We start from the raw sequence: 18,011 nt of genomic DNA on the forward strand, positions 1-18,011 counted from the left end.
TATTTACTAGTCTTAGGGGACCTTTTTTCTAAATGGGTATATTTCGACTTTGTCTGTGCAAATGATAGTACTACGGTCATATCATTTTTAAGGAAAGTGTTGAAAGAACTCCAATAGAGTTGGTCACCGACAACGGTACACACTTTACCTCCACACAAATTAAGGACTTAGTTTGTAATTCTCATATCAGACATTTGGAAGCAGCGTTATATTCACCTACTTCAAATGGCTGGGTAAAGAGGATGACTAGATTCCTTAAAGAAGAAATAAAATCTGCCCTGGCTAATAAGATCCCAGTTGAAGGGTTTCTTAGAGAAAAGGTTTGGGCAGATCCTCTCATGCCACACTCCACAACTGGTGTTTCTCCTTTTTGCTTATTACGTAAAAGGAAACCAATATCCAACCTATGCCCTGCCTGGGTTATAAATATTATGCCTAGGGAAGAAAAATGTCATTGTAAAATGATTTCTGTGGACCCCCACTTTAACATTGATGGAACCCAGGGACCCCCACTGAATCATCATGGGAATCCAGGGACCCCGCCTGAGTCATTACTGTAAGCTGCGGACCTAATCTGTCAATATTTTTTCATATTTTTAAATTTTCTAGGCTCTCACGGACCCCCTGAGAAGGCTTTGCGGACCCCCAGGTGTCCCCGGACCACAGGTTGGGAACCACGGCTCTACAGGATCAGTCTTATTCAAAGAAATAGGGTGGTGGAGCTAGAGGGCACTTGTAAAAGTTCCCCCGGGATTTAAAATTTACAGATGTGTGTATTTTTAGAACATGAATATAAATAACTATGGACATCGGCTACACCGTTTTGGACAATATTTACATGGTGGGACTTTTATTTAAATGATGGCGGAATCTCAAATGAAATATTGTTGTGATAAGTTGGGTCATTTAGTGACAGTGAAATTAGATATCTAACCTGTTTTTTTTCAATTGCTATATTGATTCTTCATAATACTTATATGTTTTTGTCTCCGTTGGTCTCATCATAGGAGCTGTTACGAATTATAACTCATTTATGAGAAAACCTTCACTACTTAAATTATGTGCAAACAGGTACCATTTGCTAGGTGGAGGGTTTATTTCTACTCCTATTTGAAATTTGTTATTTATTGTAGTTGTTACTCGCATCGCTTCATATTATTTTCTTTCTAATTAATCAAGGTTATGGTGACAAACATGTGGGCTTGCACATTGGTGGCTACGATTTGAATTGGCATTTCCGTAATGTAATATCCTTTGTGACACAATTGGATCACCGTTAAAGAGTAATTCTTAATAATGTTGGATGATTGTCCTTCTCCTATTATGTTACACGTGTGCATGGTCTCCAAATTATCACAAATATTAATGGTATATAATAGTCGGAATGAAACAAAATTCACTTTATTTTACTTATTGTGATAATGGGCACTTAACACCTACAGAGGATGATCCCACTATTTGAGAGAAATTTATAAAATTATTTTTGTTATGAAATTAGCTTTGAATCTAAAAAATACTGTTTAGACAACATGCCATGTATATATCATTACAGCCCTGAAGTCTTGGGGTACACCCCTGACGGAACATGTGTTGGCAAGCTCTTATGGTTATTGACGGGGAGTTCTTATGGCTATTGACAATAAACAGCTGAAGAACTGAAGACATGAATATTTATTTTTGAAATTTGGAGAATGAAGATATGAACATTTATTCATAATGGACTTAATATTGGTTGTGTGCCTTATATAAAACAACATTGTTATCAGTGACTTATCACTGAATGTAAGGAGTTTAGGATGACCTCCTTTTGAGTGCACCACCATAACTAACTGATACACAACGATTCCTGACAAGCAGCGCCATATACTCCCCCTTTTTGATCAACCCTTCTTAATATCAGTAAAGATTTCCCCTAAGCAACCTGATAAAATTATCACACTTAAAAACAAAGAAGAATCTTAGAATTGCTTTACATTCAATGTGTCAAAAAATCTGTCATATTAAACTCGGTCATCACGTGGAATCTTCTCTCCTGTTCCCACTGTATATAGAAATTCTGAGTTAAGTTCTCATTCAAACTTCAATGGAGGGAGTATTAAGAGTAATTCAACACAATGCATTGATTTTAGTAATCCAGACAGAAATGATATAGGAATATCGCTTAATACCAATAGAGCTTATTCTCGCAATGTATCCATGCCTGCAGAGTACAAAGACTTATGTAATGCTGAATTATTTTCAAAATGTTGTGTAATGGGTGAGATGATGTAGTGTTGGGCATATACTGGAGAGGATGTACTGTTAGGCATGTAATGTACTGTTGTGTTTACTTATGATCTCCTCACGCTCCGCGTTCATTCTCCATCGTGTCCATCAATAACTCTGGCAGTTGGTGACTGGACTCCGTGAAGAAAGGAAGCATGAGTTGTGGGCTCCTTCTTATGGATAAACTTCAAGAATCTCTCAAACTGAGTTTTCTCATTTATCGGACCACTTCGACGTATCAGGAAGTCATTTGTGGCTAAAGAAATCGAGTGAATATTGTGAGTGTTGATATGTAAGGCTGCTTTTGATACAGTTAAATAAAACAGACATTTACAGTCCGGTTAAGCAGAAAATATGGGACCGCAGACTACAGAACACAGAAGAAACCCTCGGCCTGGAACACACCAATGTGCTTTGGCCGTTACACAGTACACAACTCGTCACTTACTCCCCCTTATCGCTCCTTGGCTTACACGCCAGGGATCTCGTAAGCATTCACGCTTTCGAAGACGGCGCGCACGGTGCTGAGGAGACTCTGACGCATTTGAAATTCGCTCCGTCCTCCAGCTACCCGGACCGCCTTCCGTTGGTCCGCCCTTCTGATTTGCATTTACGTCAGTAAAGATCAAGAGGCCATTGCTTGCGGCTGTTTTAATTGGATCTGCTGCTGTCAAATTCAGTGGTGAGGAATAGGATGGGAAAACCTGGAGAAAAAAACGGGCAAAGACAAAAAAAATCCCTCTAAAAAACAGCGAAATCATGAACTTCACCTTTGAGGGAATGTTAGCAGAATACTTCCGTGTTAAATAAAATCATTGTCAGTTTTGAACTACCTGTGTGTAAATAAGCACTGCGACTAGGTGGTCAAAAAGATCAACGTGTTGAGTGTGCGCATAAAGTGCTTAATTTTGCTCCGGCCTCTGTTTTCTTCCAAATTCATACAAGTCGTTAAACGGGTTGGGAGACGGATAACGAAGGTGGTAGAATGTGGTGGGTTAGATACGCCTGCCTTCTGCCCTCTTGGTCCGCTTACGGTCACGGGTCTGGGCCAGTTCCCCGGAGCGGCTTGCGACCAGCCTTCGTCTCCCGTGCTCACAGGGCAGCAGCGGGGAGAGTCAGCTCACGTCGCTGTGAGGGAGGAGGGATGCGGCGGCGCCGCTGCTGTATGTAGCCAGGAGATGAGCCCGGCGAGCCGCAGCCTCTAGCAGGAAGCAGAGGGGAGGGAGGGGGCAGCCCGGTGAAGGATTCTTCACTCCCCCTGCACGGAGAAAAAATCACATAAAAACGGTGGATGATGCGAGGAGCACCGTCTCAGCTGCCCTTGAACTTGATGGGCTGGTGAATTTTTCTCTGTTTTGCTAAGGTGTGGTGGCGAAACAAGTACGTCTAAACAAGGAGGCTGGGTGCTTCAGGAACGGGTAGACTACGAAGAGAGACTCTTCACTGGGTTCGGGGTATGCAAGCACTAGAGGGGTGAATAAGGAAGAGTGGGGACATACGTCACTGCGGAGCCCCTGACAGCAGGACCCGGGCATTCCTCTGGCTTTGATTTTGTGTTTTTACCACCAGCAAGATAAAGCAGCTGGTGTTGTGCTGCCTCAGTCCGGGCTGCATCTCTTTCGCCCAGGACACTGGTGACATGCTCGAGGCGGATACCACGGAGCGAGCATATCCGCTAGAGCGTCTCACGCACTGAGAGACTGTCTGTGGAGAAGCAAGATCTGGGGGTCGTTGTGTCAAAAAGTGCCATCTAGGCATGGGCTGCGCTCCGAGTATTCACATTTCCGACAGCAGAGTGGTGTACCACAGCGGCAAGGATTCCGAGGACTCGGCCGCCCCCCGGGAGCAGGACAACCAGGCCCCGGGGGCTCCGGTAAAGCCCACTTCCACGTACAAGCTGCGGACCCCCTCGTACAAGAAGGGCCGGGGAGAAAGCATGGAGGCGGACACTCGGATCAGCGGATCCAGTGTGAAGGTAAAGGCTCACGCCAGGCAGCTGCTACCACTCAAACTGTTGAATAAACTGCAATATTTTGGCCTTGCATACTTTTTTATTGACCTGCACTCGCACAGCGTGATTTCCCAGTGTGATACCGTGTAAGATCTCACATGGCGATACATTACTTCATGCCGTGGGGACGCATTACGAACACCCTTCTTGATTATTGGGCCGTTGTGACTAAATTTAAGCTCTTATTTTCTGTATACTAGTTGCTATAAAGTCCTCTTTTCAAACGACCCCTCCACAATAGTTTGGGGTTGCTGAATTCCTGATTTATATTTTGATGTGTATCACAGAATTTATACCATTATGTTTTGTCACAATATGTGAATATCTCCGTTAGTTTCCCTTGAGTTTTAGGCCTCTCCCCTCCACTGTCATTTTTTAGATGATAACTATTGTGCTTGCCCGATCATTAAGAGACACTTGTTTAAGTGAGTTTTGTGGAGGTAACATTCTCTATATCACCGTGGCTTGACTGGGGCCTGGGGCTTGCATGTCCTTCCCTTCCCTGTAAGGGGTGAGGCCTACTTCCAATACTACACAACTGCTTTTGGCTGGGTTCACGCCTTAGAAGTACATACATAATAGAGAAGAAAATGGCAGTACGAGTAGCTGTAGAACTCAAAAGCTTTTCTTTAAGAACGGCCATATGAGTAAGTCTAGTAGGTGTGACAGCGCACGCTTTGTGTTCTGTATCTTGTGTGGGCATATTGCTGCCATAGATCTGTTCTGACCCTACACTGCTTACAAAAAAGAGAACTTGGATGACCATTAAGAGGGAAGACCACCCTTTAGGGGATGAAAGTGTCAGCACTGTAAAATATAGCAAGGTCAATTTACTAGTCAGGGGTCCTTCTTTCAAAGCTCTGTGCCCCCAGTGAGGCTCACGTCAGGAGTTACATTTTGCGTAGCCTGTACTAATATCAGGATATGCTCATGCTCATTATGAGAACAGCATTGACAATAGCTGTTTCCAATAAGCATGGCTTTGATGCTCTTGACATATAATGAATGTATTTACTGCTGGAAAACGTACATTTTTACAAAAGCAATTGTTTCTATTTCAATCGGATCGAAAGTCAATAAAGTCGACTTACCGGAAGTTTACGCCACTTACAGCTATTTATTTCTGCAATTAACCATTGAAAACCGCGACAGTGTTTATGTATTTATTTTTGCGGTTTTGTATGACACAAACCTGTCCTAAGAGTCAGAACGCATCACAAGAGGACAAGGAAAATAATATAGATAACAATCAACATAAAATTAGCAGCTAATCAACAAAGAAAACCCATAGACTGTATCTGCAAGAGTTAACAAGCATTTACAATGCAGTAGGTTTCTCATTTGCTTGAGTTAGAGCTATTGGTGTTGTACATTCATAACTGGACTTTTCTTGCAACATAAATTGGTCAACCCTGCCTTATCATTTGGTCTTTTCCTGCCCTATAATTCCAGCGGCCTTGGGTATAACTAAAGCACTTCCATTGACTTTCTTCCTCTACCTGCAGCCAAAAATGAAATTGTTGCCATTTTGCATCCCAATTTAAATTTGCCATGCTAATTTCAATAGAATGCAACTTTCATCACCCCCCCATAAGAGTTGTTGTCTGGGTAACACAATTCCCCAAAACAAGACTCAAGACAGCCATGGAGGAGTAACAAGAGAAATAAACTAGAAGCGTCACACAAACATATCAAGTGTTCAAACAGTCATAGTGTAATAAGGATATTAGGTTTGCCTGAATCATGGTCATAATCGCAATAAGGAGAGATTAATAAAACATACAATTATCATGTAAGCTCAATAATAACCTTTATCAGAAATACACTTTTGGCGTTAGACTGTAATGCTCAGAACAGCCCCTAGAGGACACCACAATTAAAATATCATTTGTAAGTAACACAGTCATTTAACCATATAGTTAGCCTCAGTGGTTCCCAACCTTTTCACTTCTGTGGAACCCCACTTTATCATTAATGAAACCCAGGGACCCCCACTGAATCATTGTGGGAATCTGGGGACCCCCTTGTGAGTCATTATTGAGACCTAATCTGTTAATATTATTTATTTTTCTAAGCAGTTGTGGGACCCCCTGAAGAGGCTTCGCGGACCCCCAGGGGTCCCTGTACCACAGGTTGGGAACCACTGCTCTATAGAGCATAACCACATGAAAAGAAAATGACAGAAAATAATGCACTGTAACCAAATATGTAGCCTCTAGAGGGCACTGAGCATTACACATTCCTAGGGCTAGCAGGCCTATTGCAATGAAATTACAAACAAGGTCTTTAAAACACAAACTACTCCCAGCTGTAAAAAAAACAAAAAAAGAAAGTTACAAACATGAGAGTGCTTAAAAAGACACTGAATGGTGAGAGGGGCTATATTTTTTGGGTTCCTACTACCCTAGTTTGGGGACCCAGAGGTGATGTAGACAGAGCATACTGTGGTGAACATTTTGAAGATGGTCCCTGTTAGAAATGGTGTCTCTAGTTGGCAGTCGTTTTGCACCCTGTCCAAGTAGGGACCCTCACTCTAGTCAGGATTAGGGAGATACCTGTTCTGATAGGCCCTGCTCACCCCCTTGGTAGCTTGGCACAAGCAGTTAGGCTTATCTTGGAAACAATGTGTAAAGCATTTGCACATAACACACAGTAACACAGTGAAAACACTACAGAAGGACACCACACCACTTTTAGAAAAGTAGATAATATTTATATAAAACCAGAGCAAATACGATAAAAATCCAACATACATTAATACAGTTATGAAGTTTGCAAGAATTACTTAAAAATACAGTTCCTTGAAGTCAATAGCTCCACCTGGGGCTATCACGGCGCCGTGATCAACAAAACCAAGAGTTCAGGCCAGCTACAGTGTCGGGAAGACCCACAAACAGTACCTTTGGAATTGCAGGGCGTTGTGATCCTCGCAATGAGATCCAGAGAGTGACGTCGCTGGCGCCGGTTCCGGAGGTCGGTGCCGGGGTTGTCAGCTCCTTGAAGTCACATCCGTTGCAGATCGATCTCTGGGCTGATGAAGTCAGGAGCAATGGCATCGGGGCAGTGGTCCGAAGCAGGACGATGCAACTTGCGGTGCCCACAAGTCACGGTGCAGGCAGCAGCTCAGTGATGGCATCCAGCGGCCACGATGAGACCAAGGCTGCTGTGTGAAGCGGGCAGAGTGACCAGATCACGGTGCAGGCAGCTGCGGTGTCATTGGTAGGCCCAAGTCGGCGGTGCGGATCTGGCTCCGTGCGGTGTCCACGGGTCACGGTGCAGACAGGAACGTCTGTTGACGACACTGGAGTCGATGGTGCTGGCGTGGGTGGATTGTGGCTGCGGTGTGGGACAGGATGGTGCTTTGTGTTCCTTACAAGCCGTGTCCACATGCCATGGTGCAGGCAGCGGCACCAGTGTTAGCAGGAGCGTCGTCAGATGCCCAGGATGCGGTGTGAGCAAGGCTATGCCAGAGTGCGGGGTCCACAGGTCACAGTGAAAGCAGCGGCTCAGCAGCATCAGATGGCGTCGTCGGTGAGACCAGGGTTGTGGTGCGAAGCAGGGCAGTGCAACTCTGTGCGGAGTCAGCAGGTCACGGTGCAGGCCAGCGGTGGTGTCGCAGTGTTTTTAATTCCTGAACAGCACAAAACACACAGTCCCCAGTGCTGTAGGCAGATTAAACTGAAGTCTTCGCTATCCCTGAGACTTCCAACAGGAGGCAAGCTCTACTCCAAGCCCTTGGAGAACTTTCTCAAGCAGGATGCACGGCAAAGATCACTGTTTGCTCTCTTTTAAGGCAGAAGCAACAACTGCAGGCCAACCCAGTAAAGGAGTAGTACTCCTCCTCCAGCTCTTCTCCTTGGCAGAGGTTCCTCTTGATCCAGAAAGATGCTAAAAGTCAGGGGTTTTGGGTCCACTACTTGCACCCCTTTCTGCCTATGAAGTTGCCCAACTTCAAAGGAAAGACTCTTTTGACAAGATCCTGCCTAGGACGAGCCCCAGACACACACCATGGGGTTGGAGACTGCATTGTGTGAGGGCAGGCACAGTCCTTTCAGGGGTATGTGACCAGTCCTCCCTCCACTCTAGCTCAGATGGCTTATCAGGATATGCAGGGTCCACCCCAGCTCGTTTTGTATCACTGTCTAGAGTAGAGGTGTAAACAGCCCAACTCTCAAACTGACCCAGACAGGGAATCCACAAACAAGCAGAGTCACAGAATGGTTTAAGCAAGAAAATACCTACTTTCTAAAAGTGGCATTTTTAAACTATAAATCTAAAAACGAACTTCACTAAAAGATTGTTGGAAGTTGGCTCTGTATATACTATTTCAAAGTAAGAAATAGAGTCAGGTAAGATAGTGGCAAAATTAGATAATTCTAATGCTCTATTTTGTGGTAGTGTGGTCGAGCAGTAGGCTTATCAGAGGGTAGTGTTAAGCATTTGTTGTACACACACAGGCAATAAATGAGGAACACACACTCAGACTTATTCCAGGCCAATAGGTTTTTAAATAGAAAAATATATTTTCTTAGTTTATTTTAAGAACCACAAGTTCAAGATTTGAAGTAAATACATAAAGTGCAAGGTACTCCACACGGGTAAATAAGGACGTTTGAATAAAAGCAATCTCATATACAGTCTTTGTTAAAATTGCAATAAGCTATTTTAAAAGTGAACACAGTGCAAAAATCAACAGTTCCTGGGGGAAGTAAGTACAGGTTAGTTTATCAGGTAAGTAAAGCACTTAACAGTCTGGGCGTAGGCAGCCCACCGGTGGCTGTTCAAGGCAACCCCAAAGTTACCACAGCAGCAGCTCCGGGCCGGTCAGGTGCAGAGGTCAAAGAGGTGCCCAAAACACACAGGCGCCTATGGAGAACAGAGGTGGGCCGATCTGCCAGCAGGTAGGTACCTGCGTCCTCTGGGGGCAGACTAGGTGGGTTTTGTAGAGCACTGTGGGGACACAAGTAGGCACACAAAACACACCCTCAGCGGCACAGGGGCGGCCGGGTGCAGTGTGCAAAGCAGGCGTCTGGTTTTAGATAGGAAACAATGGAGGGACCCGGGGGTCACTCTAGCGGTGCAGGCAGGCACAGGGGGTCTTCTCGGGCCAGCCACCACCTGGGTTAGGCAGAGGGTCGCCTAGGGGTCACTCCTGCACTGAGGTTCGGTTCCTTCAGGTCCTGGGGGCTGCGGGTGCAGTGCTTGGTCCAGGCTTCGGGTCCCTTGTGACAGGCAGTCGTGATCAGGGGAAGCCTCTGGATTCTCTCTGCAGGCGTCGCTGTGGGGGCCCAGGGGGGTCGTCTCGGGCTATTCACGGGGTCACAGTTGCCGGGTAGTCCTCCCTGTGGTGTTTGTTCTCTGGATCTTGAGCCGGGGCGTTGGGTGTAGAGTGTGAAGTCTCGCGCTTCCGGCGGGAAGAGTGAGTTCTTTTGAAGTTGCTTCTTTGTTGCAAAGATGTTGCTGTTGTTGAGCAGAGCCACTTCTCACGGGAGTTTCTTGGTCCTGGGGGTCAGGGCAGTCCTCTGAGGCTTCAGAGGTCGCTGGTCCCTGTTGAATGTGTCGCTGGTTGCAGGTTTTCGACTCTGGAGACAGGCCGGTAGGGCTGTGGCCAAAGCAGTTGTCGTCCGTCGTCTGTGCAGGCTTGCAGGTCAGCAGTCCTTCTTTGTAGTTCAGGTTGCAGGAATCTGCTTTCCTGGGTTCAGGGTTGCCCCTAAATACTGAATTTAGTGGTGTGTTTAGGTCAGGAGGGCAGTAGCCAATGGCTACTGTCCTGGAGGGTGGCTACCCCCTCTTTGTGCCTCCTCCCTAAGGGGAGGGGGGCACATCCCTAATCCTATTGGGAGAATCCTCCAATCTCAATATGGAGGATTTCTAAAGGCAGCCGTCACATCACCTCAGGGCACCTTCGGGGCTGTCCTCACTGGTGTGTGACTCCTCCTTGTTTTTCTCATTATCTCCTCTGGACTTGCCGCCAAAAGTTGGGGCTGTGTCCAGAGGGGCGGGCATCTCCACTATCTGGGATGCCCTGGGCTGCTGTAACAAAAGGCATGAACCTTTGAGGCTTACCGCCAGGTGTTAAAGCTCCTGCAGGTGGAGGTGAGAAGCACCTCCACCCAGAGCAAGCTTTGTTTCTGTCCTCAGAGAGCACAAAGGCTCTCACCCCAGGGAGGGGAGAAACTCGTCTCAGTGGCAGGCTGGCACTGACCAGTCAGTCCAGCACTGAAGGATGAGGTAAAGTACAAGGGGCATCTTCTAAGATGCACCCTGTGTGCATTTTGTAATAGATCCAATACTGGCATCAGTGTGGGTTTATTATTCTGAGAAGTTTGATATCAAACCTCCCAGTATTCAGTGTAGCCATTATGGAGCCGTGGAGTTTGTTTTGACAAACTCCCAGACCATATACTTAATATGGCCACACTGTACTTACAATGTCTAAGAATAGACTTAGATACTGTAGGGGCATATTGCTCATGCAGCTATGCCCTCACCTGTGGTATAGTGCACCCTGCCTTAGGGCTGTAAGGCCTGCTGGAGGGGTGACTTACCTATGCCACAGGCAGTATTTTATGGGCATGGCATCCTGAGGGGGATGCTATGCCGACTTTGCCTTTTTCTCCCTACCAACACACACAATCTGCAATGGTAGTGTGCATGTGTTAGGTGAAGGCTCCCTGATGGTGGCACAACACATGCTGCAGCCCTTAGCGACCTTCCCTGGTCACAGGGCCCTTGGTACCACTGGTACCTTTTACACAGGACTTATCTATGTGCCAGGGCTGTGGCAATTGTGTAAACATGTAATCAATCAATCAGTGTATTTGTAAAGCGCGCTACCACCCGCGAGGGTCTCAAGGCGCTGTAACACACATCAGTACATGTCCCACCTTTTACATACACTGTACCCTGCCCATGGGGCTACCCAGGGCCTACCTTAGGGGTGCCTTACATGTAGTAAAAGGGAAGGTTTAGCTTAGGCCTGGCAAGTGGGTGCACTTGCCAGGTCGAATTAGCAGTTTAAAACTGCACACACAGACACTGTAGTGGCAGGTCTGAGACCTGTTTACAGGCCTTCTTATGTGGGTGGCACAATCAGTGCTGCAGGCCCACTAGTAGCATTTGATTTACAGGCCCTGAGCACCTCTAGTGCACTTTACTAGGGACTTACCAGTAAATCAAACATGCAGATCATGGATAAACCAATCAACAATACCATTTATATAGGGAGCAGTTGCACTTTAGCACTGATTAGCAGTGGTAAAGTGCGCAGAGCCAGTAAACCAGCAAAAACAGAGTCCAGTATACCATAAAAACAGGAGGTCAGAAGGCAAAAAGACAGGGGAGACATGCCAAAAAGCTGCCAGGCCTAACAAGTCCCATTGTCCTAGGACCACCACAGGCCGGGTTATGAGCAAAAATGTTTTGTAAAAGTAATGCCCTACACAGCTTTTTGGGGTACGTTTTCGTGCCTGCAAATATTGTAGTATGTTGACTGTAATGCTCAGAGCAACCCCTAGAGGACACCACAATAAAAATAGCACTTGTAAGAAACATGGCCATGTAACCATATAGTTAGCTCTTAGAGGGCATAACCACATGAAGAGAATGGCAGAAAGTAATGCAGTGTAACCATATATTTAGTCCCTAAAGTGTGGGGACCCAAATAAGATGTAGACAGAGAGCACATTTTGGTGAATGTTTGTAGGGTTCTCCCCCTTTTTCCTAGGACAGCCACAGGCCGAGTTATGAGCAAGAATGTTTTATAAAAGTAATGTCCTGCAAAGCATTATGGGGCGAGTGTCCATGCCGCGAATATTGTTCTATGTTGATATGTTAACTGTAATGGTTAGAACAGCTGCCCCTAGAGGACGCCACAAAGAAAACAGAATTTGTAAGAAATATGGTAATTTAGCCATATTGTTAGACCCAATATGAAAATAAAAAGGTAGAAAGTAATGTACTGTAACCTTATATTTAGCCTCTAGAGAGCGTAGTGCCTTGCACATTTTCTGAGCTAACAGGCCTACTGCAATGATATTACAAACAAGAACCTTAGAACACAACTACACCTAGCTGTAAAAAAAAAAAAAAAAATCCAGCTATGAGAGCGCTTAAAGACACAATGGTGGGAGGAGTTTTTATTTTGAGGTCCCCACTAACCTAGTGGGGGGACCGGGAGATGATGTGGAGAGAAAGAATACGTCCGCGTGAATGTTTTGGTGGTGGTCCCATTGTCCTAGGACCACCACAGGCTGAGTTATGAGCAAACCTGTTTTGTAAAAGTAATGCCCTGCAAAGCATTTTTGTAATTTTTTTTTTAGGTAAAGCATTTATCAATTAGAAGTGTTTTTGTGAAAGCTATGAAGCGTGAAGGGAAGTGCCAAAAGAAATGACTGGTTAGGTAACACTGTGAACAATGTGACCAGCACTTCAATACAGCTGATGGAGTTTGCAGTGTTCTGCTCTTTTCGTGCTGAGCGCGCCATGGAGCATGAAGAGGAGAGCCAAAAGAAAAAAATAGTTTGCCCACTCTTATGTATATTGGCAATCGTGTAACAAACCATGTAACAGGGTCAGCCTGCAAGGTGCTAACAAAATGGCCTATAGGTGGGACAAACTTAAAGCATTTACCAATGACATCAACAGATTTTTGAAAGTTTGAAAGGCAATCCCACGAACTAGTTAAAGTGGTGAGATCGGTGTGGTTAAAAGCCCACAGAATACTTACAACAGGTCAAAAAGCACTTGCATGTTCAACCAGAAAAGGGGATGCAGAGAAGTGACCATAGCTTCATCCAAAGTGTCTCTCAAATAAGAGGATTTTGAGATCCTCTTTAAATATGGCAAGAAGGGAGGTTGTGCTAAGAGATAATGGGAGGGATTTCTAGATCCCTTTTGCACTGAGAATGTTTATTTCATAAATTTCATAAGATTCTAGCAGGTGGGCTTCAGCATTTCTTGATTCTTGTTCAATGCCAGAATTTTTCAGTTTTGCAACCAAGTAAGATGGCATGGTGGCATGGAGAGCTTTGTGAGTGAAGCATGCAATGTAGAATTTGGCTCTTATTTCAATGGAAAGCGATTGCAGGGTTTAAAGAATAAGAGAAATGTGATAACATTTTTTGTTACCTGTCACAAAGTGTGCAGCTGCGTGAAGCACTGTTCGCAGAGAAAAGTATTGCCCAGATAGTGTAAGCATACTCATTTAATGGTTTACGAAGGGCTTTTGCTGGTGGTAGAAAACAAAAATTGTAAACACCTAAAATATAATCCAGATAGGCTGGTTAGTTGATTACTTCTTTCTTATGATTTATTTTATTTCACTATTAACACAAATTCATATTTACATCACATACACTGTTTTCAAAGCTGTGGTTATTCCTAAATTACATGCTTTATAAAAATCTTTAATATTGCTGCATCACTTTTAAACGTCCTATGACTTGATTCCTTTAGCACTTGTTAGTAAAATACATATGTAAAAAAAATGAAATGTATTATTGTGTTCTGCAGAGTTGTTTCTAATGGAAGTGTTGTAGTTGGACTCTCGTTCATATGCAAGACTGCTGGTTTAGGGATGACAGCACTGTTGTTTGTAGGCGAGTGTCTCATTGCTACAACAAGTTGCAACTGTTGGCTCAACCTTCTGGCTCACAAGCAGTACCTTGCCAAAACTCTGACAGCAAAGGTGATTTCTTGCAGCCTTATGCATGGACACTAAATCAGAACGGCCAGGGAAGTCGTAGTGGAACAGAAGTTACTCTTTTCTATTGTTAGTCACAGGCCTCATACACACATAGGCAATGAAGGAGATGCAGGAGAGTTTTCAAGGTTTATTGAAAAGACTACAATCTACAATAAAATGCATGTGCTGCAATGATTAGGATATTGAACAGTAGTAAAAGCAGAATGGTGAAGATGGGAGGTGTGAATCTAAAAATCCTCACCATCTTACGATAAACATTAGATATAAAATTCCTAACCAAGAAAGCCTAATTTACTACCCTAGTGAGAGCTAGGTATGATAAACCTAATCTGCTAGTACCATGTCCATGATTGTTACCTTTGAATGAGGTCTCTAGGTCTGACTCAGTGAAAAAACAAAGGCTGAGTTCTGCAGCAAGGTGATGTGCAGTGTAGATGGCATCTGGAAGGAACCCCTTTAATGACCTTGTCCGTGTGAGGTGTATTTATACGGATCATGTAGGATCCCTGGCACAGACATGTTCCTGAACAACTGATAATGTGGCAGACTTGTGTTGGCAATTGCATAAATAACCCCTGACAAGTGCTCATGATGTTGCTATCCTACCTAAATGAGAAAGGGACATGATGACAATACCATCAGTATTACTGATAGTGACACCAATGATTACACCTTCTCAGAATGGCACTGATAATGAAAATCAAAGCATTTCTTAGAAAATATAAGCAATGATAAAATCTAAAAGAAATAATAAAATAATTGGAATAAAACAGAGCATACTAAGTAGGTAAAAGGTCACTAGGTGACTGGGGCAACAGGCCTGCAAGCCAAAGGCTAAGCTGACTCCTGTGTCCCAGTGGGAAATTCAAATGGATTCACCACACCCTCCACATTGTCGAAACAAGCATGCTAACTCACTAGCGAGGGTGCATGAGTTCAACACTAAAAATGCTCTGAGCTAAAAGTCTAAAATCTAATTAAAAACTAAGCTAAAACATACATAAGAGATAAATTGTCATCCAGAACGAGCAAGGCAGGCCAAGTCCTAGCTGAATTAACATGGCAATTTGGTATCATTATTTTATAGCCAATTGTCAAATTTATTCAACAACAGGTATGATCATGTAGGAGGTCTCCAAAGTTATGAAATGGAAGTGTGTCAGATCGATCACAGGATTGACAGAAGGATCCTTGGAGCAAAAGTGCGCAGATGCCACAGACGCAGGATCGCCCACATAGGCAGCACCATCTATAGTGCCAGATGTTGTAGGAGCCAAGTAGTTCAAAAGCGGTGGCTCATAAGTGGCCTCGCGAATCAACCTCAGTCTCATGGGGCACAACTGTGAATGAACCCTCATCAGTAACATCAGCAGTTTCTTGTCCACCGGAGGCACTGTCTGTATAGAAAGACACACCAACGGGAGACACTCGAAAAGGCACCAGGTGTAATGAAAGACAGGTTGGACTGATAGGACTGCCCGGAATGACAATGACCAATCATGCTCCAGTTCTTCCAGCAACTGAGCGCCACAGTACTACATCATGCAGTCATGACACTGGTGGGCTGGTGGTAGCTCCATCACTCTGCTTACTTGAGAAAGCGCAATCACTACATATTAGGAATAGCACTAGCAGTATTCCACCAGTTGGCGCCAAAGTTATAGGAAATCCTCCAGACACACTCAAAAAGAGTGAATGGATAGTTGAAGGAATTACTCCGAAGACAGTCTGGAAGGTGGAAACCAATCCAGACCCGACAGCCTTAAAGTGTACAATCACTGCAGTGCTGGAGGCTTTAAATATTCTGCAGTCTGGCTCTCCAAAGTGCTTGGGGAAGCTGGTATTTAATAAGGATTGTATCTCCGGCTGATAATCTTGCTATCCGGAGAGCGTACGTCTCCTCTCCTATAACGCCACTTGTTTTTGGAACACTAGCCTCTTTAGTCTGGTCAGCTTATCAGAATTTACATTAGTAATGTCAATGTGAAGCCACATTTCTGCTACTCTTATCTCTTGTGTGGGAGGAAATAAAACATGTCCACAACAAGTTACGATTTGAGAAACTAAAATTGGTGGTCTCATTCTGCAGCAGTTCTGATCGTTGAGAGCCACATAACTTCCATTTAGAAGTATATTAAATGCTGGAGGAATCAAAGGGATGGGAGTACTCTTCAGAAAGCATGACAAGTTCGCAACCTCCGCATTGCAAAAGCCGTGAAGGGACACCTGTTAGCAAATCATTGAATGGCTAACAGTAGTCTCACATTTGCTTCCGTTCAGAAAGACCTCTGCTTCGCGACTCAAACATTTGAACTCCGAAGGCAACTCCCACTCTTCTTTAATATAGATATCTTCTAGCTGCTCGTATCTGCCCACAGCAAAATGTTTCAAACATTTTGTGAAACGAAAGATGGAAATTGGCAGATTTATAACCCCATGTACTAACCATACTGTAGATGGTGTCTCCGCTATGGTGAAAGGCAACATTTCTAACTTTTCGATGTTAAGCATGGTGTAACTTGCTTCCTTTTTTAGCCATTATCTTTTGCTCACTGGACAAATTAAAAACAGCAAATAATTCACCTCTGTTCATGTATTTCCAGGGGACGCAGCAGTTTTTCAGAATCTGTGATGTCCAACTTAACTAGGAATCGTTTAAAGCAGGGCATTTTTGGACCTAATAAGAAATCCTGTAAGTCTACTTAGTCTGATAAGGAGACTAAGATGTTCTCTTCAACTGCTACCAAGGTGTTAGTGCGTAACCTGTTTTGGCACAGTTTTCCCACATTGTATGTAATAACTATACCAGAGTGTTGACCAGACGTAGCGAAGGCCTGGCCGGCTAATCTTGAAACCCCCACTGAGGAATTAACAAAACATGTCTTACACCCATTTGTGTCCAAAGGCCGCAATAACCACCCACGGGGTTTGAAAGTGTGGAATTATAGGTACCATTCTGAACCCAAGCATTTAGTTCTTCTTCTGTAACATTTAGGAATGTTTGCCAATTGGTGAATTTGGCGGGTGTGGGGAGGACTGGGCGCATTCATTTCTTTTATTTTTGCTAACCCAAAGCAGGATGTTTGTTGATCTGTGTCATTTGAAAATATAATTTGTACATGAACAAGGCATGCTCTAAACAAAGCTTCCCTACTGTGAATTTGTCAATCTTGTGTTCCCCATACACTTTTCTCATCAATAGTGTTCGTCCAGTATTCATAACTTCAACAGCAAGCCGGAGAACAAGGGAATCTGAAAAGATTAATATGGTGTTGGTTATCAAAATCTCCCGTATATTGTAAGGTGGTAATCTAAAATATTATGATTCTGTATTTGTAGTGTCATGCCCCAAAAAATATGCAAATTTGTCTACATATGCTTTGGGGCTCTCCACAGCTGGAGTTAAACAATGTTCCCATTGTGTGTAAATACTGCTCTATGTCTAGTTGCTCAGTGCAGAAAGTAATGTTCCCAATGAGAACAATAGACCATTTCCCCATAATTCGTTGTGTTCATTTGTGTTACTTTCAAATACAGTGTAATCATGCAGCTCAGCAAGCATAGAATCAACTGCTTTATTACCCCAGTCATCAGAAACAACACCAAGTCTAATTACATCAGTCGGGGCGGAGTTTGCCCTGCTAAGATGGCGGCTCCCTAGTGCTGGTGCTCCGAGCCCCCCCACTCAAAATCCTGGTATTCCCTGACTGTTGGAGGGGCCCCCATGACATCGTAAGAAGGAGGGGGCCCGCCTACCTGGAGTGATGCGGGGACGAGTTCCCAAGGGGCGCTGGGTGCCGCTGCTGGCTGTGCTGGACCGACGAGCATCCCGGCCGATCTGAGAGGCGTGGCCTGGCCCTACCTGGCGCACGGGCCCTTATCCTGAAGAGAGGCCGACGGCGAAAAGGAGCCTGTGGTGCGGGCGTGCAGCTGAGTGACCAGCAGCTGACAGACTGCCGGGGTGGTGCTTGGGGGCGTGCTGTGGTGCCTTGAGTGCAGCTGGTGAGGCGGCGGTGGTGGTGCTGCCCG

At 44.6% G+C, this 18,011-nt stretch overlaps 1 protein-coding gene across 3 annotated transcripts in view; it reads left to right on the forward strand.

The window, feature by feature from the left end:
- The window catches only part of PDE8A (phosphodiesterase 8A), a 2,216,737-nt gene that overhangs the window by 432,622 nt on the left and 1,766,104 nt on the right, over window positions 1-18,011 (forward strand). The window contains exon 1 of one of the 3 annotated variants that reach the window (XM_069222555.1): window positions 3,439-4,240. The exons of 1 other annotated variant lie outside the window; for it this stretch is intronic. In XM_069222555.1, coding sequence (XP_069078656.1) covers window positions 4,022-4,240 — 219 coding nt within the window. In that variant the 5' untranslated portion in view covers window positions 3,439-4,021. Of the gene's footprint in view, window positions 1-3,438; window positions 4,241-18,011 lie in introns of those variants that run through there. One more of the 3 variants, XM_069222556.1, reaches the window with a different exon arrangement.

This window comes from Pleurodeles waltl, chromosome 3_1 (genome assembly GCF_031143425.1).
Source record: "Pleurodeles waltl isolate 20211129_DDA chromosome 3_1, aPleWal1.hap1.20221129, whole genome shotgun sequence".
Classification (NCBI taxonomy): Eukaryota; Metazoa; Chordata; class Amphibia; order Caudata; family Salamandridae; genus Pleurodeles; species Pleurodeles waltl.